At 40.8% G+C, this 25,948-nt stretch overlaps 1 protein-coding gene across 2 annotated transcripts in view; it reads right to left on the reverse strand.

The window, feature by feature from the left end:
- The window catches only part of LOC106655227 (teneurin-m), a 373,791-nt gene that overhangs the window by 296,790 nt on the left and 51,053 nt on the right, over positions 1-25,948 (reverse strand). For both annotated transcript variants that reach the window (XM_023461460.1, XM_023461459.1), the window contains exon 2: positions 2,707-3,078. In XM_023461460.1, coding sequence (XP_023317228.1) covers positions 2,707-3,078 — 372 coding nt within the window. The remainder of the gene's footprint in view (positions 1-2,706; positions 3,079-25,948) is intronic.

Consider the following 25,948-nt stretch of genomic DNA (forward strand, 5'->3'; position numbering starts at 1 on the left):
CCTCCTTCTATCTCTCTTCACTCGCTCTCCTCCTCTCCATTCCCCTCTCAAAGTTTGGCAATCAATGTGCAAAGTAACAGTTTAATTAAATACGCTAACCCATCGACGATGACGCAAGCTCGTGGATTTTCACCTATAACGGATTGAACACGTTTGTATCTGCAGTAGGTATACGTCGAGCTACGACGAAGTAGTAGTAGCAGCGTCGGCGGCGGTGGCGGCGGCGGAGTTTGTGAGTTATAATCGGAGTTTAAAGAAGATTTCGAGACAAGGAGATTGAAGCTTGATGAGGATTTTGAGTTTTACCTTAGAGCTACACAGCGCGCACGGCATAGCGCGCGAGAAGATTCTTGGGTTCAAGCGTTTGGAGCAGTGATTAATTTTCGGATAAGTGCTCCTATATGACGCTTATGAGATTAACGTGCGTATTTAAGTTTGAAATAAAGGACTGTTTATAGGATAACGAAATACAAATTTACTTCGGCTTCTTGGCTTCAATTTATTTTCCTTTTCCAAATAATTCCGCGCAGAAGTTGAATGATCCTCTCCCTCTTGACTTCTCTGCGCATATAGCTAAGACATATAGGTTAAAAAAAGGTAAAGATGCGTGAAAAGCCGCGTTTGACTATACGATGCAGAAGGCAAGCACGGCAGAGTGGGTCAAACTTGCTGGGTGACATGTGAGCAGAGTCAAAGCGCGTGTAACCGCGAGCTTCGCCATCTCTTGCCAGCTCGGTGTGATGGATGGCTTTGTTCATTTACCTATACCCTCGCACATAACGTATAAGCGCATAAGACACGCGAGATGCGATCGACGGCGCCGTCGTCGTTTTCTTACCCTACTGTATATGCATAAAGAAGGAACAAAAGAAGCCATATATACCTTAATATATATCTATACGCGCGTCTGTACAGACTCACAAAGCGCGAAGAACGATGCATAAGATTTGAGGTGTTTGCGGAAGTCTGTGTATGGTCTGTCATGTCTCGTGATTGATTGCACTAGTTTTCTTCTCTCACGCGTACATATACAAACTCATACGCACATTTGCTTACGTACAGCTTCAGCTATGATAAATGCCCTCTTGAATCTTTCAACTATTTTCTCCTTTAACTACTTTATTTTAAAAGTTTTTTAACAAGTGAAAATATAATAAAATGGAATGTCAACTATAAGTATTGAACATGTTGAAAATTATACTATGCATCATATTGAAACTTCTGAACTAAACAATTTTCAATCTAATCTTTTTCCAATAAAAATGTGTTAACTCACCCATAATTGCATAAATAAGAGTCTAAGGTATGAATATTTTTTCTTTAAGCCTTACTTATTTTCAAAAGATATTAATTAGCTTCAATGTTACTTATACCCACTAACCCACGGAATTTCTTCAAAAAGCTTTTGAAAATTTTTTTGCCTCAGAGCCATATATCAATAAAATTTTTTATTATATTTCCCTCCAGCATACTTATGGAACACAAAATTAGAATATCGATTTTACACTAAAAATTTAAATGACTTTAATATTTATTTCAAATTTAAAAAGTCGAACTATAAGCGGTATAGTAGAGTAACCAAAGCAACAGATGACGGGCATTTAGTATATGGATGATTGATTATTTTGATGATTTTTACAATTATTTTACAATAGATAATGATTTTAACTTCCTTATAAACAATTGTAAATTTACGGGAAGGGCGTTTATCTATTGGGTAGCTTACCCTATTAAATTCTTTGTGGGTGCAGTCACTGGTTTGAATCAGCACATACACCCTAATATATTTCACTCATAAACAATGAGAGAGAAGTAAAAGAATTGAGAATAAAATTTAGAGTGACATATAAAATGAAATATCACTTAAATAAAATCTAAAATCACCCTTACTGTATTTGAGTTGTTTTAGAATAGTCATAGCTCAAAGGGAAATTTATTAAAAGTAAATTGAAACTCATTACAATATATGAGAACACCTCAGAACTTTAAATTTTAGTCGATTTTGAATTTCTTTCTTGTAAAATTAACATCTTATTGAATTTTGTAAAGATATTTTTTATAAAGTGACTCATCGATCAGTGCGGCCGCAATGGTATGGTTGAACAAACTTGCAAGTGAATTTTAAATAATATTTTATCCCAAAAGCTCTGAATAAATTAATTACCCATTATAAATTACATTGTAGACTAATAAAATTAAATATTATTTCATTGAATGAATCGATTGAATCTATAATTTATTTTTTATTTTCAAAACCTGAATAATAGCTTATTGAAATTTCCTTGAAAAACGAATCGACAACTTGATATTTTCTCATTAAAATGAGAAAACATTGTTGACCAAGCTGATGAGGCTCTTTCCATATTTTATGCATGTACACGACTTGTCGGACTTGGTACTTCTTTGTGCATTTGGACAATCATCGATCACTCGACTGTCAACGTTCCATAAATGGGGAGCAATCGGCTTTTTTTAGCTACATGAGCTTATACATTACCCTGATATGGCATATATCAAGAGAAGGATGGAGGATTTTTTTCAGCGAAGGCTTTTAGCGATGTGCTGTTATACGTATCGTTCGCTCATACGGCGTTTATAGGAAAAAAAGATGCAGAGCCGCTCAGGAGGTCGTGATTCATAAAGCATCAAAGTGGAAAAGGGAAATTCATCGAGCATGTGTGTATTATGAGTAGATATTTGACTCACCATTATGAACGAGGAGCGTCGAGTCCCTGGCGAGGTTGGTCAGTTCGCTGTCGGTGAGCGTCTCGTCGGACGCATTCCCCGAAGTCGGAGTGTCGCTTAGGCCGGCACCACTGTTCGGTACATGATACAGTGGATGCTCCCGCGACTGCTGCAGTTGCTGCTGCTGCTGTTCCCTCTGCTGATGGTGGTGCTGGTACGAGCGCTTGTGCGAGCCTGTGGCACTGTAATGGTGGCCGGTGTAACCACCGCCGCCACCACCCCCCGAGCGGCCCGACGTGTTTGAGCGGTGACTCGGTGGAGGATTGTTGATGCTGTTTGTCTCCTCGCCCTCGCTACCGCTTAAGCTGTACGCCGGGTAAAGGCGTCCCTTGCCTGCAACAATACAATCACGACTCATTGTATTTACTTTTCAACTTTTCCATAATTTCAAATATCTCTCCTTTTATTTATTGACACTTGAGTATAGATTTAATAGCATGAGAATTTACAGATAACAAGCTGTAATTTTAGCAATCATCGGATCGTCGAATAGTAATCGAAAGTAATGTATGTACGTATTACGCTGAATCATCGTTGCATGGTGTCTCGTATAACAAAAGCTCGCGATGTATATGAAATAAACACAAGCATCACCGCGTGATAATAACTAAAATCATTACGCGTTGGTGCGATCATATAATAAGTACGCTCCGCACGTCAAGACACCCACAATCGTAAACTCGATAAAATCTTGACGAGTAGCGCGGGTAATTCGTTAATTAAATGCTTTACACGGCTACGCGCACACACCCGCACGGAATTACAGTGTATAGCGCGAGTGTCTCTCTCTTTTTTGCCACCTTCCACCTATTTCTTTTTCTCTCGTGCGAAAAATCAAGCGGGGTCCGGTTGGCTAGTGTTAAGAAAGGGTGTATAATGTAATAACAAGCGTCGAACGTGGGCTAAAGCCTCTTCTTGCCTGTATATAGAGAGGCGAAACTTATGGTTTGCTATAAATCGAGAAGAGAGTGAGAAGGAGAAAATGAGGATCGATTTGGTCTGCGCGTCGAGATATACCTCGCAATAATGTGTTGTATGATGGTAAAGTTTGATCCGCAAATTGTAGGTGCCCTTAAAATAAGTGTCTATGGATATCTCACCAAATGTTAAAGCATATTTTCATTCATTCTCATCAGTTCAATAAATATTCAAATAAATAAAATTTAATTATTATTATAACTCAGAACACTAATAATGATTGATAAAAAAAAATTAACAGTGATAGAAAATTACGTAAAGTTCAGACGAATTTTATGCACGTGTGTGTAAGCAAATTCTGAAACTGGATGAATGAAATTTTGATTATGATTTCGATGTATTTTCTATGACACTTTGGTGCCTTTGTGTATCATAGTCAGTCGACCTATATTTATTTTGTTGTTGATGAAGAATAATTTACTTTCCTTTGATAAATCAACTATGATATTAACATTTTTATTCGGATCTCATTTTCTTAGAGTTTCATCCAATGCGCCTTACACGACTATCACTTTTTCTTACATCTAAAAATCATAGCAATGAAACTTATGATGCATTTACAACAATGAGTCCGCTGCACACGACTCAAAAAATATAACGTTATTATAAATTCCTAAATTTGCGCCCAATATAGAGATGATGCGAATACATCATACTCAACGACTTTTCAACACTTTTATTGCGATGAGACGATCTGGCCATCATATTTTTAAGAGAGAATTGTCAAAAAGCACATACTACATATTTATGCGGATCGTCGACGATGTTGATGCAGTTCATGTCCGCTATGGAAAAAGTTATACGGTTATGATCAAACTTCGCAAGGTATAAATAAGAGTTAATTGAATTTCAGATGAATTTCGACTTGGCTCCTTTTATACATTTTAATGCACTCGCAGACATTTAGGCAGGATTGTTTTTGGAAGCCGGCGTACGCGAGATTCGGTTCATAGGCTTGAAAAAGTTTTCCAAAAACACTCATCGACTTTCATCGTAGCAGAGACATGCAAAGTCTATTATACACGTATAATACTTTTCTTTTTATGCGTTGCCGACGTCTTGTAGTATAAAACGCTACTCGAGGTGACATTGCAGGTCACTGGGCTAAGTTTCAGTAGCTGCACTGTGCACGACTACCCGGCATCAGCAGCATCAGCAGCAGCAGCAGCAGCAGTAGCAGGCAAAGCAAAAGCATTGCTTTTTTATGCTTTTATATCGCGAGAAAGAAGCTTCTCTCTTAGCCGTTTCGAGTTTGTTTTTACGACAGGTCGTAAGTTTTGTACAGAGCTGCGTAGGTATAACTTTTCCCTGTCTTTCGCGAGCGCAAGAAATGCGTATAAGGCCTCTGCCACGGCGCTCTAAGGTATATAAGCAGGAAAAAATACATATACCAGAGGAGTTGTTAACGGCCTCTTGAGGAAAATCCAAAATTATTCGAAGCAACCTCTTCGCACGACGACCCGGCCTGCGCTCGTTGTTTGGCTTAAAATTCCAAGATGTTCTGACGCTTCTGCAGAAGCTGCTGCACGTTACTACGGCGTATACAGCGTAAATATATATGCGCGTACGTAATAAGTGTATGGTCCTGGCTAAATTAGGTAGCAGTATTTTTTTTCAACCAGCTTTGCATAATTTTTTAATGCATAACATTATTACGGGTAATTCGCGTTGTCACGAAAAGTAAAGAAGTTATTTGCGATTTTGGGCACGTTTTAGCATTGCCTTGATAAAACTTCAATTTTTCGAAACCTTGTAATTTTTGAAGTGAACTCGGCAAGTTTTTGCTTTAACTCGCAGCTGGACATTGAGTAACTGTAATTTTTCTTTTCTACCTTCTTTCAGCCTGTACAATTAGGCATTTTTATCATGACGCGCAGATTGTCCGCGATGATGATTTTGTTTGCGATGTATAACTTATACCATCGTGTTAGAACATCTCTTGCAGCTAGAGCATGGCGTTGAAGAAAGCTTAATTAAGCGTCACTTTCTCATAAACACCTTTTAGCTTAGTTTATTCTCACGAAATTACTCACCCGCACGCAGCAGCAGACGTAGCGGATCAGAGTCTTTCTCTCTCTCTCTCTCTCTCACTCCCTATCTTTCTCATCTTCTCTCTCTGTTTCTCTCTTTCGTTTTCAGTTTCGCGCAGAGCATCGAGACACTTTAAGTATATTTCTTTTTCTTTTCAACGCCCGTGCGCTGCAGACACGTACATCTCTCGCAGCCACCCGCGTGTCTTAATTATTCGTCTTCCATTCGGCAAATTAAATTCCAAGTCGCACATTTAATTCAGCGCTCCATGCTTATATAATAAACCATCTCTCTCGTGCAATTTCATTCATTTCTTTCTCGTTTATAAATATGCGCGCTAGCGAGTATTAGCGAACGGAGGAGTCATCAGTCAGATATATTTTCAAGATCACACGCAAGTGCGCTGTGAGCTTTTCCCTACCAGGCCATTGCAACTTTGCTCAACTTTCACTAGCATCATTTATTCTCTCCGCGCGTATATACACGTCCAGGCCGATCTAACTTATCCGAACCCTTTTGACGCTTGTTTCTTTTTTTTCTTCGCTCGCTATTTTCATCAAAATTTATACGCTTGCTCGAGTTTTTTTGTTCTCCGCCGCGCTGTATGCAGTTCACCTCAATTTTCTCTGCTCCTGCTCTTCTTCACTACGTGGGGATGAATAATGTAAGAGATAATTACTGAAGGTACCTACTACAGCAGTGCAGAAGGAGCAAGCGGTAGCGGCGTCGGCGGCGCGCGATACATCGTATATAAATGGCCGACTTATGAAAAGCTCATGAAAGCCTAATGTAGCTCGACGCCACTGATACTCTGGCCTCGACTCATGCCTTCGGAGGTGGCTTCGGTGCTGTTGCCGCCACATATACTACAGAGCAGCAGCAGCAACCACACGCCGGGCCGTCAACGTGTAATTGTAGCTGGTCTGGTTTGTATATATGCGCGAATAATTAGTTGCTACTGTATAGGTGAGTGCATATAACATAGCGCACGGCAAATACAGGCGTGTTCATAATGACAGGCGTACTCTTATTCGTTTCTCTCTCGGCTCTTTTGCTTTTGCGCTCTCTCTCTCTCTCTCTCTCTCTCTCTCTCTCTCTCTCTCTCGCTGTTGCACATCTCTTTCTATATGGATTATATGTATACGTATATTTGCGGCCAGCGAGCATGAAAAAGTTGAATTGGATGTTTATGCGTCTCTCTCTCGCGCATATATGTATAGAGCTGCCACAGCTTGCCATGCGGATTTTGTAATATGTATTTATGAGGAGGGGATATCTATATGTGTCCGCGGCACACGGCACTACATGTAGCAGCAGCGGTGGCGGCTATAATGCGCCTGCCCGCCCGCCTGTTATACGATCTCTCGATTATGCAGCGATGTTTTGTTTGTGAACCGATGCGGCGGATAATTTATGGAGGACGATGGCTTTTTTAGCCTCTCTGCTTGCGCGGCTTCATTCGCGTAGCTAATCTAATTGCAATTATGGCTGATTTTACGCGCTTGCGAAATATCACACCGAGCACTTCGAGAGTGGCCAAATTAATTTGTATAGCCGACTAGACCATGAAGTATATAATTCGAGCTTGGCTCAAGTCAGCTAGCTCGCTACATTACTTTTGATCAACTGGAGCTTTAAACTGTTCAACCCATTGGACTCTGTTTAATTTTTTTCTCCCCCTTTGCTTGGTTAATCAAAAAAAACCCTTAAAATTAACTTTTGACCGAGCGAGTCATTCTTTTTACCACTTGCCAAGCCCTCGTGTCTGTCAATATGCACAATCCCATCCAGAGCGGACTAGCGAGCACATGAAAAGGGTATTAAAGCGCGCGCAGCGCGTAACAAATATCGCATGAGTCGAATGTTTGTCCACCGTTGGCGGCTCGCGTACTGCACCGGCCTATACAGTCCCTCGGCCCCGCTCTCTCTATCTCCCGTGCAGTGCGCACGATAACGTCGAGTCGTCTATCGGCTGCAGCACTGCGGGCAGTACGTGTCGATCGGACGTAAATTCCGTATATATGTGTATAAATTACGCTCAAAAATCGTTTCGCAGTTTGTCAGGGGCACTCCCGTGCGCGCGCCGTACGTCGATATGTACAACACAGCGAGAGAGAGAGAACGAGAGAGAGAAAAAGAGAGAGAGAGGGAGGGCTAGAGAGAGCTTTCAAATATGTAGCGAGCGTATGCAAAGAGTCAAACGCTATATAGGATGTACCTAGTTACATATATACTGCGGCGTTTACAGCGCGCCTGCCACTAGAGGGTAAATCTGGTGTTTATACAGAGGGCTGGTTTACCAGCGAAGGATGACTCGTTCTCGTTGGCTCGACAACACTATACATTCACGTGAATGGACAATTTTTTTTATCTACAGCTTCGGGCGGTATTGACTCGTGCGGTATTGTTGGAGATTTGCAGGAAAAATTAAAAAAAAAGGAGAGAAATACTTGTACCCAGTACGCTTATAATTTTTATGCTTACTTATTCTAGGAACTCCGCAGGAAGCAGTAGCAGCAGCAGTTTACAGAGAGGCACGCGCACGATACCGATTAAAACGATGACAAAAACACCGAGACAAAGTCACTTAGTCATAATAGCAAATCAATTACAAGGAACGAGTATTGGTTTTTCGATTGTCCGCGTCGATGCGCGCTGCGCTACTTCAAATTCCCATGGACGAGCGTATAATAATGTAAGCAGAAAAATCGGCTCATAACTAGATGCAATCTCGACCGTCTGAGGCGAGTGCGCGCGGCCTCATTAACGAGTCAACTCACTCTACGAAGCCATTAATTAACTCCACACGCCCATGAGCAGTCCACACTACTCTGCATAGTAATTGTTTAAATTGATTGCGGAAAAACGCCAGCTCGGGGCTGCAGTCCGCCGAGCTTTCAAATACGGAAAAGTGGCGCGCGGCGGCTTTCGGGACAAAAACTCTATTCTTTGTAGCGCGCAGCGCACGTGTCTACATAATATATCCACATGCGCGATATACGCGCAGCATGAGCTGCACTATCTGCACACTGCGTATATGTTATGCCAAGCGAGTACATCAAAGACGTCAAATGTGTCTTTAAAGATAGCTCGAAGCGTGTGTGTGTGTGTGTGTGTGTATGTATCCAAGCGCGAGGAGTAGGCGATCATTCAAGACACGAAGTTAACCCCGCTGCTGTCGAAGAAAAAAGCAGTTGTCGTTGCTCACCAGCAACAGCAACTCGAGGAAGGCGCGAATGTACAAATAAGCAGAATCCTGTTGGATAAAAGTAAGATAAAAAAAGGCACCAGCAGTGCAGCAGCTAGCTTCGGGCGAATTTTTTTTTCCTCTCTGTATATCCTTCGCTGTATTTACGTATACGTACGCATACAAACACGCAGCACACACATACACACGCATACACAACTGCATCTTTCCGATGCTGCACTCGTATACGCGTTTATATTATATGTATGCATCAACTCTACTTGCATGTGCACTCTTACCCACACAGTGTAAAGAAGTATGTATTCAGACGTGGCACACCTGTGTCCGTGTGTCTATGTATGTGATTTCGCGATCGACATCGCGTGCTGTCTTCGTTTTCAGTCGAGAATGAGTTTGACGAGTTGTACGACACGTTTTTGAAATGTTGCGAGTAATGAGTTCTCTAAGGACTTTCTTACTATTCCCGATCGATGCTACATCATTATATTATTTTCACTGCTTACAACCGCCAATGGCATTATTATTCGCAGGCCTGCTGTGTAATTATGCTGTATATTCTTCATTAAAAAATCACGCGTTTTCCCGAATATCGTTAGTACCAAACCATGTAACATAATCGATGAAAAATTAAAATGTTGCGCGGAAACTATACTGTATTTTAGTGAGAAATAAATATTTTTGAACCTCAGAAGTCCGTCAGAATTGAGAATAAATCGAACTTAAAATTATAAAAATTATAAAAGTCATATAAAAGAATAATTCCATCTGTTTATTGAAATTTTTGCCATAATACGATTTCAAAAATAATTCAAATAATAAAGCTGAGTTGGGTTGAGACTTCACTTTGCACAGAAATGCGGGTCATTAACAATCCAGCGTAAATATACATATAATAATAATTATTCGCTATAATCCACACGGCAAAATACGAGTGCTTCGAAAGTAGCGAGTAAAATAAAAACTTGCCTTATATTCTTTACCGCAAATCGACGCTTTTAGTCCACAGAGCGCGCGAAACGCAACGAATAAATGCGAAAAGAAGAAAGAAACAAAGATATAGAAGCGAGAAGCTGCTGCTGCTGCTGCTGCTGTTATGCTCGGTAAAGCATCCCAGCACCTGAAGAAAACTGCGCACAGATATGGAGAAAAATAAAAAGGCCTATAATTTTCTCTAAACACCGCCACCGACCTTGCACTGCGTGGCACGTTCCTTCATTTGTTTTATTATATACACACTTGTACATAGGGTATATACAAAATATATATGCAGAAGAAAAGCTCGTACTCTTTGCAGCGCGCATCGACGTGCGCGAGATAAATCGTTTTTATGCTGCTTCAAAAAACGCGGCATTGTTGTTTACGAGGAAAGAAAACTATACGGATGATTTGTAAGAAGTGCGAGGGTGAACCTGGTCCATGTGTGCTTTTTATAGTTTACACGTTTCCCAAGCAAGATGGTTCCTTGCCGCATGCAGAAGAGGGCAATAGTGTGCATGCGAAAGAGATCGAGATTTATCGTGAATATATGCCAGACATAAAAGTTCCCTAGATCCAGAAGAAGACTTGTAGAAAAATAACTAAGGTTTCAACTTTTCACAGGCAGCAAAGTTACTTGTGAGAAAAAGAAAAAAGAGTAGCATAACACGTCATGATGTAACAGAGTTTTTACAGTTTTTGTATTGTCATATAAGACTTTCGTTTTCGCAATACCGTACAATACATGAAACTAAACAGATAAGTACTTTTGTCATCTTACAGAGTTAGATTGTCAAATGCACATATTCAAATCTACCAAAATAATTTTTGTTTGCATTTGTGCCTTTCCATGAACCATACAACTTCCAACCAGCTGGCAATTCATTTTTCTCAACTCCAAAAAATAGTTCATCTTAACAGTTATTCATTGCAAATTATAAAACAATAAGTAATAAATAAACAATAAAATAGTTTAAGCCATAATAGCTCGTTGTTATAAATTTCTCAATAGCATGCAGGCTATAAATGGCCGCATCAGAAACTTATCAACGAGCAGACGAAACTCGATTTGCAATGCGCGATAAAATTAAACTGTCGGTCTCTCTTATACAGACTTCATCAGCCATAAACTCATCACGCTTGGGTACTAAAAAGCGAGAGCGCGTCAATCGCAATATGTTTTTTAGACATCATAAACTTCCACGCGCGTACACGACTACATGTTTATACTATACAGTATAGGATATACACCACCTACTTAATTGCAGTGCCCGCATGTAATTATATTGCAAAATGAATCGAAAGCGTTCGCACCTTTCCACTTTTTGGGGTAATTATGCGCGAGAGAGTTGGAATAGCGAAGGCTGCAGTGGCGGCGGTGGCGGCGTGAATTTATATTTGCATTATAATGCTGATCGAGTCGAGCTACCGCGCAAATAAAAGTGTGAAAGGAGGAGCCTTGACGGACGCGACGCAGCTTGAATAGTTATTATCGATAGTCTAACAATATATGCGGCCGAGCCCTATCATTATGCAGTGCTTACGTATGTGGTAAATGTAATTCGAAGAGAGTCTGACGCGCTTGTCCGGTTGATACTCGACTCAGATACTTCATGGCTTCACTAGTTTTGTATTATTGGCCGGGAGTTAGAACGCCAGCAACGTGTAGGACTCGAAGGCTATTTAATTTTGTTCCACGATAAAAATTACTCGAATAACATTTACATTTTTTACGCGCATAAAATGTCCCTTTTTCCCGACGCAGAGATGGTTACAAGTACGGAAAGCGGCTCCGTATCTGTGCTTACAAAGTATACGTATATATATTACCTACGCGTATATATATATAGAGACCAATGTAATATTGCTACCTGTTGCGCTTGTGGCATGTAACACGAACTTGATTCCCACCCTTATACATTTAATATATATGTAAACATCAATGCGAGTAATCAGCTGTAATGTTTGATTGAATTAATATAATGGACTGTATCAGTTTCAGTTACATTTGATCGATTATTACGATGTGAAAATGAAGAGAATCATGAGAATTGGAAAAGCTACATTTTACATGATAACAGTTGATATTTCTAAAGGTTTTTCTCCGAAAATAATCCTATCATCCATTTTACAATTATAGAGTTTATAATCATTTCAGATTCCATAGCGTCTTGTAATTGTTCAAGTACTAAGTAAAGGAGCACAAAAATTATAAATTATACCTGCCCGCCGAGCATTTAACTAACTACCCACCATCAATAAAGTAATTTTCAAAATTTACCACATTTCTCTGAGAAAACTGGCTTTACACACGTTCGCAGCTTCAAGTATTCGATACATATAATGCTTAATAACAGCTGGTGCCAAAATAATTAATCACCCCGATAAGTTTAACCATCGACGATTGCAGTCACGGCGGCAGCGACTATATTGGAGCCGCCGTATCGTGAGACGTCCATTGCGAGAAGCTATTTTGCTATATAGAAAAGGAGCAAAATTTAATCGATGCGCGCGGCGAGGTCAACGTAATACGGGCGTTACACTCGAGTTGCATGTCTATAAATTTTCATATCCCTGCGAATTTTATACACAAGTTATCCGCATTATATAATTGTCGCTCGGGTGATTTGTCGTCCTTGGGCATCGTATCGTGCTGTACAGCAGGCAAAGATCGTCGGAATAATTGGTCACCTGCACCTGGTTGTCGATCGACGCCATGCCTTCATCAATATTACTTTCGCGCGCACAAGCGACGACGCTTGTCAAAGGGACGCGCGGCGATTCTCGCGTGATACATTATGTGCTGCGTGCGCGCGCGATATGAGTTTCGGAATTTCATATTTGAATAACTCGCTGCTGCTGCTGTTGCTGGTATGGCCCTATATACCATGGTGAATGGAAGTGGGGCAATCGACGACGAGCTCCGAGCATGAGCGCACCGGTTTTGCGCTGCGGTCTTCGTTACTTTGTCGCGCCACGCTGAAACTAAGATGAAGTCGAGCCGAGTGTTGCTCGCTTTGAATTTTTATGGATATATAAGCGCGCGTGAGTGCGGGGCCGTTGAGCGGTGATATTGCAAAAATTACTTGCACTCAGAGCAAGAGAGAAAGAGAGAGAGAGAGAGAGAGAGAGAGTATCAAACACGAAAACGACGACGATGACGAGGCGAGACTGTTTAATTATTCATGCAGGATATGGGAAAATATGATCCGTTCGTTTCTTCTCCCCTTTTATGTAGCACCTACACACTCTATACGCGCCAACTTCGTATAAGAATCAAAATAAGAGTAAGTTTTTCTGATGGGATGTATATAGTCACTAATAGCTATACATAATTAATCGCGAGCAACAATTGGCTTGTGTGATTTGTTAATTTTATATACGTAAACTCATAAGGTGTTTCAAATTTTGAAATATCTTTGTGGAGTTAGATGTAAAATGACATATATTGCCTGTCAGCAGCATCTCTCGATAAACATACATAAAGAAGTACACTGTAGGTCAATACTCCCATGATCGCACATTATTACCATAAGTTTTCCTATGTATCAAGCGCTCGGCTTTTTTCATCCATCATACGCGACATATTTTTTGTCCCCACATTTTCATCGACGAAGACGACGATTCTCCGCAGAGGCTATAATGCAACCGGCAGAGACGTCGCGCGAGGCATATTTATGCATAAATACACCTTTTTATTTGAACCTGTTATCGGGGTGTGAGTGTACTCGTGTAGCATTATCGTAATATAACTCGTTAAATTCTTCATCTATACGCACACGGCCTCAGACATATCATACATATATACTATATACGTGCGCGCGAATACATATCGAGGGTAAAAAAGCTATATGTGTGTAGGCCGCGCTCTCGGCTTCGCAGAATAAGAACTTCCAGCGATACGTGCCAGAATGCAGAAAGGACAACTGCCTCGATCCGTACGATGCAGCGATCGATTGAATTAGTTCTCGACGACCACTTTTTTATCTTGCCAAGCTCCGTCTCTTTCTCTATCTCTCGCTTCTTCGCTTCAGCTCTCGTATATAATACACAGTTCTCCGGTATCAGTTCAACAGAATCGGCGACGGCGGCGGCAACACGGCTGACGTTAGCGACGATTTTTCTAGTCTACGCGCGACTGTCTATGCTGTGCGTTTAAAAAAAAAGAGCTGTCTCTGCCTTCGCCTTTGTTATTGGGAAAGAGAGAAAAACTCGGCAATTTGAAAGATTAATTTAAACGCCGGAATTAACGCATGATTTATGAGGGATTTACCCGAATTGCCGAGACAAGACTTTTTTGAGAGGGTATGCACGATGAGTGACGTGATAATTAATGTCCTGAATAATTTTTCTAGCTGCTATGCGTATCTACAAAAGCCTACCGGTGGTTCAAAATTCATTCAAGTGGAGTACATTGAGTCAAATGAGTAATTGCAGCTATAAGTTGAGCTTTGAAAAATTAAAAGAGTTTGATTCCTTACTGTAGCTGACGGTTCACAAAAAAGTATGAAAATGTACGAATGATTTTATTGTTTATCAAAGAAAACAAAGTTCAAGTAACCGATGCATTGAAAAATACCTTTATCACTCCTGGAAGTATTTTTCTTTTTGTGCAATGCTCCTTCCATGCGCAGTGGCTAACGAACTCACGAAAATTTTGTTGTAAAATTTAAAAATAAAAGTACTCGAGCCACTCGATGCATATTTAGTATCTTCAACTGATTTTTTCCCAGTTTAGCGACACTATGAAAGATAGAGATAGAGAGAGAGAGAGCAGTATTGATGCGTGCGATGCTGGACGTGATCGAAGGGTTTTGTTTCTTCTTAGGAGTCATAATGGTTATCTCGATTAACCTGCGCTGTTCATAAATCTGTCATTTTCAATCTAATAATAAAATTCAATCAATTTTTGATGATTTTGTTTTGATCAAGAGATTTGAATTTATGATCAAGTAATAATCAATCTGTCTTCTCTTTTGAAGATATTAAGCGATGTAAATATTTTTGACTGTAATATTTTGTAATTTTAATCACAGAACTTAATTAGATCTTTAAAATTTTTAGATGATAATAATGCCAATCCATTTCAGCCCCCAAAAATACATGGATTTTCTTTTTATACGTCAGAAAATGAAATACTGCAAATTATTATATTTGGGATTGTCGAAAAATGAATAAATCAAAATTTGTTTGAGCGACACGATGACCTAAATTTGTCAGTCAAAAATCGAGCTTTTCATCGAAAATATAATAACACATAGTCGGAAATATATACATGTCAAATCGGAGAAAAGTATATTATTTCATCGGATGGGAGGACAAAAATCTCACTGGGAACTATACTGCTGTTGACACTCGATAGTTTTTAATTGATGGTTGTCCTTTTCCACTGCTAAATAACTACATATGAAAAATTTACGTAAAATATAGTTCATAGTGAATCTTCTGACAATTTAGCTATTTTTTGATTATTTAAAAATGGTATGATAATTGTACAAAAATTGTTCGCAGTATTTCGAATATACTAAATGTATCACTGACTTTTATAATTGCAATGAAATGGTACAAATTATTTGTTAAACGCCGAGGTCATGAGCGTAGCTGACAATATATAAGGACTTTTTTTTTAAAAGTTTGATCCAATCGGAAGCTCAGCAAAAGCAGACAGTGGCTAACGAAGGTTACCCTTTCGTCGCATGCACGTAACGCTTTGCTAACTGAATTAAGCCTCTTTTTTCCTCTGCGTACACGCACGTACTCGCACATAAATGTTTCCTCCTTTTGTTCTCTCTTTCTCTCTTTCTCTTATACGAATTGCCGCGGGCTAAGTAAACTTATATATACTATACGCATATGCTCAGCTGCGAGGGAGTTTTAACGCTCCACTCGTGCAATCGAGTTTAGCGATTTTCTAATTGAGTTAACGAACACGCGTGTATCTACTCTGCGCCACGCTGCAGCAGTAACACTCACACGTAAGCTCTTTGGCTATAAGGCACAGCACAAGAGCTTGTGACGATTAAAAATTATCGCCCACCCTAATGAATTTTTCTTCGATGCCAGCTCTTAACTGAAGATTTTTCATTGAAATATTAATATAACATGAGAGTTTGTAATTGCAATAACACTTTTGGCATAATTTTAAGGCAAAAACAATTGTATAATATTCTGCTCAGCAAAGCTTATTTCGAATCAAAGTTTGATGGTGTCTTCACCGGTCTGAGAGGTCAGTAGGGAGTAAGGTGTTTTTATACTGTTTACTTCAAGTCAGTTGTATCTTTAAAAATCTTTGAAAATTTTAAAGGGTCATAACAATAGACTCGTGGAAAAAAACTGAGCATCAAAATTGAAGTTTTTTATTAATGAATCCTGGTTTTGATTCTTGACCCAATTTTAGTTGAGGTTTTTCTAAAGCTCGTATGTTATTTTATTAATTCAAACTGATTAACTTATACATTTTTGTCCAAAAGTCATTAACAACAGAAGCTCGAAACAATAGTACTTTACGATACAAGTGCCATAAGTAACACTTTGTGGCAAGGCGTAGTTTAGGGCCCGAGCGCAGCGAGAGAAAAGTGTCCCGTGGCAGAAGTATCGTACAACATTTTATAGCACTGTGCCAAGTTCACATTTATGCCCCCTTTTCCGAGTCATGAGTCGCATTTTCTGGTAGCGCGAAGTGAGGTTAGCCCACGAGCGTATGCGAGTCAGTGTGAGGTTTGTTTTTTCCCAGTTGATTTTATACCAATCAAAAGGTCTACGTCGCTTCAGTCATCTAACCTAATCATGGCTTTTAATTTGTATGCACTGCGTCATTTTTATCGGCGTTAATGATCTAAACCGTTGATATACAGAACACGAGTTTCAAGAAGTAAATCGTAGGGTACATTATAACAACAATAATGCAGCATTGGAACTCGAAGTTTCCAAGCTGTTGGAGTAGGTCAAGTCGCTACTTCACAAGTTATAACTTTCTGTAGCGGAGAATGACTGTCAGCTACACGACTTCGACTTGATAGTTCTTTGTTATGTGTCTATTGGGATACGGTAATCTACTGGTATGTACTTGGAATAACAACGAGTCTTGAACACATTACAACTGTAGACTGTACATTAAAATGTGTTTTCGTCCAAGGAACGAATTTTATTTCTGCTTGGTAAATTACGCTCTGAATTTCGACGAATCAATCTTTTAAACTTTGTTATACGTGTTACGAAAACATTAAGCTATACAAAAGTGCTGAATATAAAAACTAGCGTAGACAAGCAATCCACGGAGGTGGCAGGTGGTTTGAGTGAAGCTTTGTGAGCGATATCAGGCCTGATATCATGTCCTGAATTTCATTGAAAATGTGACCGTTGCAAGTAAAAAAAATAAATAAATAAATAAAAAAAAAAGATAAAAAAGAACGTGCATCTGGTTAAAACCTCCCCTGAGAATGAGTAAGCAAGAAACGAGCACTCGCGAAACCTTTCACCCTCGTTTTCTTACACGCACCGAACAATCGAGAGTGGATTCTTTCTTCCTTTTTTTTCACTCTCTCGCTTGCGCTCACTCTCGAAGCTGCTCCCCATTTTTGCACCATATATGCATACATAAGACATTCGGAATACGTTATCGAGTTACAATACAAAGCCGCGCCGTGCGATCAGTCATGTATCCCTGAGACATGCGCGCGCGAGCTTCTTCTCTTTTTTTTCTTGTCTCGCGAATTCGCGCAACCTTGAGCCGATCGCGTGAGAGATGCGCTTGCACGTAAATTTTTCATCCTCTCGTCGTGTACTGTGTATGTGGCGCACTTTGCCCTTTCAATTTCTCGCGAAGGACGATTGATGTGCGGGTATTGGCTGATGCGCCATACTCTTTTGTGTATAAAAGAATTATGTTTAATTTTACATGGCATGATGGTGGTAATAAAACACTCTCTAAATTCAAAAAAGCTCTCACAAAGTGATATAAACGCTTTTTAGTTAAAAATGTTCTCTCATTTTCATTCATATTTGAGTTCAAGAAAACTCACAATAATAAAAGTATCAATAAACAATTAGTTGGGATTTTAAATTAATCTTGACAGCGAGGATGATAATAATTAAATCTCGTGAATGCTTCTGATAAAGCAGGCCCTCCGCTATCTCATCGAGTACATTAACACAATACAAGCTTAACAATTAGAAGATTCTTGTACGAAAAGTATATATCTAATTTAAAAGTAGCGTCATGACTCGTCGATGAGGCGCAAAAAAAATATACGGCCAAGTTGGCTAATTAATAATGGTCTCTTGAAAATAAGTCAGGCAGATGCATTAATCATTTGAGGTCACTGGCAAAATTAATCGCGAAGTAGTAACACGCGGATATTGTTTCTCGCTTCTGTACGCACATATATAATAAACCATGGCATAAACACGTAGGCGCTTTTACTCGCCGCGTTTATAGTTATTTTTCGCATTCACGTTTGTGCGCCTGTATGTGCGTATGGATGTGTACGCAAACGTGGGTGGATGAAACGATGAAGATTTAATGAATCGCGCAACGGATTGCATCGCGGCCGCATGCGATTTGATAGAGTAGAAACGGATATTGAAGCTGCGCGCAATGTGCACACATACGCGCGTATACGTACGTATGTATACGCGCAGCCGGCGTACAAAGTATATTACAGGCCCTCTATATAGCTCTCTACAGGTGCTGGATGCAGCTGAGGATTGATTTTCACCGATGAAATGACGCACCCGTATTCACCAATCAATATACTTTACTTTATTTTTCGTATTTTATCTTCTTTTTTACGTCCTACGCAATCCAACTGGATCCGTATTTTGAAGGATTGTTTCGTCGAAAGACCGATGTAAAGCTTAAATCAGCGAAGCCAGAATTAATTTAACTGAACAAATTTATTGTGTTCGTAGTGAAATTAAATTTCGAGAAAATTTTACCTGAAAAAGATGAACCTAGTAAATAAAATTGTTATTGATACGTTAGCTAACCCTTGAGTGATCTCGCTGCTGTTTGCGATTGGTACTTATAATACCGCTCGTCAGACCTATATAATACACAAGCTTGTGTTTGCAGTCGGCGTGACTCATCCACAGGATTACCAGGGCTTATCGGATATAAGAGACGCTTCGCTTGGCTTCATTTGCATGAATCGAACATCTTATCACTTATCCGCGAATTAAGCTCCGAATATCGCCGCAGCCTACAAATATATATTTAGAAGCCGGCATATAACTACGAAGATTTTTTTTTTTTTTTCAATTTTTCCGCGGTCGATAGATATAGAGAAAGAGAGAGAGAGAGAGAGAGAGAGAAAGAGAGAGCCACGATGCCCTGAATGCATATGCATTCCCGAGGACTCGGAATAATTAGTCACACGCGCGAAGCAAATGCTTTTTACCCAGCAATGGAGATTATCAGACGAGTGCATTGACAGTAAAATCCGGGCGTAAAATTAATGGAGCTCCACAAAAATGATTTGTCACTACACTTATTCGGGGAAAAAATGCAAGCTCCTTGCTCAAGTATATGCAGAATGTACGAGGCTTTTGGCGAAAGAAAAAAAAGACATTGGCGCAAGAACGGTTACACGAGCTGGATATATCCAGCTGGATCAGTGGGGTATGAATAATTTAACACCCAGTTCCCGAATTAGAAGCGAATCGCGTATATAGCAGCAGCAGTAGCAGCTCTCGAGCTCCGTGCGCGGCGTTATATATACATGATTTTTTCTCTCACCCTATGTAAATCTACATCCGTGAGCTCCCATGTCTCATTTCATTTTCTTTTACAGCTTGACAAAGTGCTTCGAGGGCTTTAATGCAATATAGTTAAGAGTGTGTGCGCGTGTGTGTGCCACAATGTACACGTGAGTCGAAGAAGTGGCAGCAAGTAAGTAGCACCATGTTTCATGTACCTACTTGCCAAGCGCGTAGAGATAAAGAGGAGAATGAAGATTGTTGAAAGTTATAAAAAAACAGAGCAATGGCGAAAGATGTTGGTTATGTGAATCCAGAATTTTTTAAAGCTCGCAGCGTCGTCGCTTTTGCTGCTACCACAAAAAAAACCATCGAGAATAGATGGAAAGCCGCAGAGCATGAATTTTAAATCGGAATATCAAGTTGAAACGTTTGAGAGCTGCATATACGCAAATTGAAATTTTTTCATGATCGCTCGTAAAACGTTGAGTTATGAAAATGTTGCACTTTTTCTAAGGTAGAGCACATAAATCGCTCAAGAAAATATACACACGCACACGGACAGGCGCAGAAAATTTCGCGCGCCTGCAAGGGAAAATGCGATCAAACGCATCTCATACTCACGCTTTGCCATTACCGAGCGCGCGGCATACGAGCGTGTCTGGCTGCCTATACGCGGATAGCCAGTGGAAGCAGCAGCAGCAGCAACACTGCAAAGGGGCATCGGCAAAGGAAATCGTAAAATGAAATCAAAAGACGCGGCAAACCAGAGGAGTGCATAACCAAAAAAGCACGTAAATTCACACGTGCTTGCGCGACTGATGGCCAGGAGTGTGTGTGTGTGTGTATGTGTGTGTACGAAAAGAAGTGCGCCCAGAGCAATATATATATCTGCTGCAGCGATGAAAGGACGCGGTAACGTAAGCGCACGCAGCTCGAGTGTATATACGAAAGATAGAAAGAGAAAAGTGGTGCCGACCTCGTTACCGGGAGGTGATTGACGTTAAACGACACTGCAGCATCGCGCCTTTTTCCCCATGTGCGTATCATCATGCCGATGTGTGTGTCTTTTTCTCTTTCTCTCTCTTGATGCACCCGCGCACACCGTTAGTATATGCACCATCCAGTCGGTATAGCAGTCGTTATCTTACGTTTTCGTAAGTGTGTGTATGTGTATATGTGTGTGTGTGTGTGTGTGTGTGTGTGTGTGGCGCATGAAAAGTGTGCGTATACATATACATGCTGTGTGCGCCGAGATTTAACGAGTATGCGATGCTGCCACTGCTGCTACTACTGCGCTTTTTGCTTCGTTAATTGTGCACTCGGTAAATGCAAACTCGAGCGTCAAACGAACGGTATGCTGACAGTTTCGTGTTCGGCACTGCCGGTGCACGCGCTAAAAATATTCCAGATAGTCTTTTCTTTTTAAAAGTGTATTTTTTCAAATCAAGCCGGAATTAAAGTCTGCTGCTGTTGCAATCGAACTCTACGTTGCTCGTGATCAATCACGATCGTAGCAAGTTCAAAGTAATATCGAGCGAATGTTTCTTGCGATGTTTTAGGAAACTTTTTTCAAAGATCGATATCTGAAAATTTGAGAAACGATACTCATCTAGGAGCGTCGTCATCCGCTTGCCTTCGTTGTTTCGTACACAAGGAGCGCATACTCGCGTAATTTAGAGTATCTGCGGAATTGGACAGCTATACCGAATTACTTGATCAGTGGCTCAGCTCTTCCACAGGGTGGCTTCTCTCGCTCGCTCGCAAACACGTATGCGTACTTGCAAGTTTCGTCGCTCGCTCGAGTGTAGGCGCGCACGTAGAATATGTATACTCAAGTGCACATCGGCATGAGGCGCAAGCTCTGCCAAGCTGCTGCTGCTGCTGCTGCTGCTGCTGCTGCTTCCAGTGCATCTTATGCGCTCGCACCGTCTCTGGGATTCCTTTAATTAATTAGTATGAAGACTGATTACGACGCGCATACCCTCCCCCGCCTCTGTATTGCTGCTATTACTGCTACTAGTAGCATCGCTACTACCACTGCTATTACAGCTCTACTTTCGGAACGGCTGACTGAGCGTCTGTGCTACGCGTGTGCTCGCGCTCGCATATTACAGGTATAAGGTCGAGGCGAAGCGCGTAGCACGCGTATATAGACGCGCAGGTGTGGGTGTGCGACCGACTGTGTAGGTAGGCATTTGTAACCCGAGGAAATTGCGCCGCGCATACTCGGGGGATGCTAAAGTTTGCACTGCGCGCGATTCGAGCCGAGCTATGGTTGCGACTGCGGCGCTTCAACTGCCTCCGGGCGCTGTATATACCTACATACATACATACATACATACACAGCGTGTTTGCTATGAAAGCTTGTAAACTCGCGGTCGAGCTTTTACATGAAGCATATAACTATACAGATAGTATATAGTGTAAGTACTATGTAGTACGGGCAGCAGCGCCGAGGCCAGTTTGACTGAGCAATGATGTTGATGTTGTGTTATTGGCGCCTCGTGCACGCGAGCTGCGCTGTTTCATTGTTCAGCTGGCCTTTGCTGTAATAGTACACCTGCGCTTGCATGTATCGTTTTTAGCATACGACTTGCATCGGCTCTTTTGTGCTAAGTCCATCGGCAAACTTCGAGAGATTCAGACGATGACCGTTCGAGATTGTTACTTGCGTACAGCTAAATCAAAACTAATTACTCTCTCATCTTCAATTTTCAATTTCCTTTTCCAAACCTATACAGCAACAAAAAATTTTATCCAAAAAATTGGCTGCCTTCCCGCATATAAATTCATTTTGAATGGAACGAGCTTGCAGCGCACACGTATATACTCTAGCAGCTCGCCGGCTCTAGCACACGATGCAATTTGTATTGAATAAAAAGCATTTCGATAAATAGAGAAGCAGAAGCTCGCGCGCAACGCACGAGGAGATAAACGGCCTAGAAATGAATATTCCACGTGGAAGTTTACATCGCGGGCCATCGAGCTATAGCCTACCGATATATGCACGCGGTCTATGTATCGCGCAAAAACAAAGCGTCAGCGTGTGAAACATATGCAAATTGTCCGTATATAGTACACGCGTACAGACATATTTGTATGTATGCACACATGCACACACGGAGCAGACCAGCTACGTGCGCATACGTGTATACGCACTCGATCCGCAAAGTAAAATAGAAACTACACTCAAATGTACACATAGCTTTTATAGATATATAGTATATACGTATGCGCGAGCTCTTGCGTATTTATACACACGTGCTCAATCAGAGAATTCGACTCACAAATAGCATAAATATAAACGTGCATTCGTGGAATTCGTATGCATCCTTACGAACGAGAGCCGTATGTGCGCTGCAGCGTTGAGGTAGAAAAAAGAAAGAAAAATGACTATCGATGGGCCCCGTGACTGAACAATCGAGCTACTCCACTGCGTACTGCGCTACTGCAGTCTAGTGCGTGTACAGCTACTGTACTTGTGCCTCGTACTGTATATGTAAACCGGCTTGTGCCTCCGTGCACGTTCGTATACAGTTGCAGATAGCGATGAAAATAAAAGCTAGCTTAAAGAGCTTTGCATTACGTCACATCATCGTCGCTGGGTCCATCAGTCTCTGTCTCGCGTTCCTCTCGCTCTCTCTCTTTCTCTCTCCCTCGCTTACTTATGGAGCTACTTGGACCGTGAGCATATATCGAGATCAAAGTCCAGATCGATCGATAGCTTTGAACCGCTCGTTAAAAAGATATAGACCTTTTTTCTTCCATCCTATAAGTCTTGCAGCAAAGGATCTCAGAAGGCGAAGAAAGAGAGAGAAAGAGACAAGATGAACTTGAAAAGAAATAAAGGAATAATAGTTTATACATGAGAGGCAAGAGCGGATCATACTTATGTATGGCTTGAGCGACTTGTTTGTTTTTACCTACACTCGGCCCGGATATACAGAACGATTTTAAGGACCTCCCGTCGATATTAAAGTTTGATCTGCTTATAGTAGTTAAATGATAGAACATTTTTAAATCGCGAGATTTTCGAAGGAGATATTTTTATAAAAACCTATTTTTTATATTATTTTATAATGACCTGACTCGTATGAAATTTTCAAGGATTTACCTAAAGCTCGAACGGTAAAATTGTGATCTGAGTATTTATAACAAAGAGTTACGTCGAGTAAATTGGGGAAGACAACATGCTACAATTCGACAACGATATTATTTTGTTATTAAAAAAAAACTTTCACTGCGATGAAACAGGAATATGCTTTTTTATACGTGCCAACAAGAGTCCAGACGAAAACAGCAAATTGAACAAATGTCACTGCAGAGTATCGAATGTCGAAAGGCTAATGCCACACAGTCTATATACAGCTAGCCTGAGTAGCAGTAGCAGCGATGTATCTGCATACCGTTAAACATATTCTGTATGGATATATGCCGTGTGCATATACTACGAGAGAGAGGGAAAAAAATCCACGGTGAGCAGGAAAAGAACTGCACGCGACAAAGTAGACTTGCATAAATTGTTGAACTCTCTCTCCATCTCTCTCTCTCTCTTTCCAAGCTGTCGTAAGTTGTTTTTATTCCAAACGACGATTATCGCGCTCGTTATGTGTATTTCACTCTCTCGCGGTGGCGTGTGCGCGCGCGTATACTGCACCACGACCTTTGTCTCTTACACTCGCTACTGTTTGCGACTCGACTCCGCGTCCTCGTCGTCGTCTTCGTCGCAAAAAAATCGCACGGAATGGCGCTTTGGAATTTTCGAGGGAGCCAGGAGAGAAGAATACAGCTACGTACGTATGTACGTACGTATGAGGGAATTTGTGAATAGAAAGAGTGAGATTCCATAGAAAGCGATCGGATGCTCTCTCTCTTGTTGTGCCAAAGACGACGACGAGAACACATAATGTGGATCACGCGAACTCGCGGCTCGCATCTATATACAAGGAAGTTATAAAGCTGTACGGAATGAAAAATACAGACGAGCGAACTCGGACGCGCGATCCATGCTATTTCGACTATTTGGCCGTGCGAAAGGATAATTCAGACTGATCGTGGCGCTATATAGATTTATTCCGACAGAATCATTCAGCGCGTGGAACGATTAACAAACTCTTTCGGATCGACATTCAAGTTGGGAAGGCAATGAACACGGTTGGCTTTTTTCCCTTTTTTTTTCAGAATTACTTCCGAACCACGTTTGTCCTTTCGGCTTGTACAACTCGTCCAAACATATTTTTCACCTCAGAAGCAAAAGCCTAGTGAAAACAAAGCTCGAGCAGCAGCGTATATGAAGCTTTTGTATATGAACTGCGATTATAAAGTCGCGCAGGGCGCACTACCGGGCCGCTGTCGCTTCTTCGCGCATGAATTCCTTATTCTCAAATACCTTCATCAAATACCGATCGTGGATGGCGGCAACGGCAGCAGCAGAAGCAGCAGTGGCGCAGTCTGCAATAATAAAGGCAGTTCGCTTATTCTCTTTCCCTTTTATATATGAGCAGTTTTTTCATATATGTACAACTTTTGTGCGGGGGGTTCTCGGATCTGCCCCAAAATTTAGTATGTTATTTGGGTATGTGAAAATAGCCTTCAGGTAAATTTTTAGCCCTCTAGGGGCCTTAGGGCCCAAATTTGGGCCCCTCGAAGGTCGAAAAATAGCCGTTTTTACCTATTTTTGCGTATTATTCAAATATTTGTAACTCGGGCACCGGTGCATATTTTTTAACTCTGAGGGTCGCATTTTTTAGGTCAAGACATGTACTTTTCGTAAAAAAATTATGTAGAGCTCGATAGACCAACCCCCGGTTATGGGGGGGCAATGAAGGGGGATGAAAAATCGCAAAATTGACGTTTTTTAGCTTTTTTTGAATTGATGCAGAAGGCGACTGGATTGACGTATTTACTTTTGCAACGTCTCATTTTAAAGGTATTTTTATTACCTTTAAATTGCCGTGCGCAGAATTAAGATTGGTTCAAAAACGACGGAGATAGAGCTGTTTAAAGGTGTCAACATTATGAAAAAAGGCGTTTTTTCGAGATTTCGATAAGCTGTAACTTTTTTCTAGTAACATGAATCTCTTTGAAATTTTATGTGAAAGTAGTTGATTACATGTAGTTTGAAGCCATGTAGGTAAGGATCTTGGTATTTGCCTCTATAACCGAAAACGAGGCCCCCGAAATCCGGCACTTTAGCCCTTATATAGGCAAAATACATGTTAAATTGGGCGGCAAAACTATTTGGTAACTCCTGAAATTATCGCAAAATAAACATAAAAAAAAAATCAAAAACCCCATATTAAACGTATTTTT

This window comes from Trichogramma pretiosum, unplaced genomic scaffold, assembly GCF_000599845.2.
Source record: "Trichogramma pretiosum strain Unisexual culture from Peru unplaced genomic scaffold, Tpre_2.0 scaffold2, whole genome shotgun sequence".
Lineage (NCBI taxonomy): Eukaryota > Metazoa > Arthropoda > Insecta > Hymenoptera > Trichogrammatidae > Trichogramma > Trichogramma pretiosum.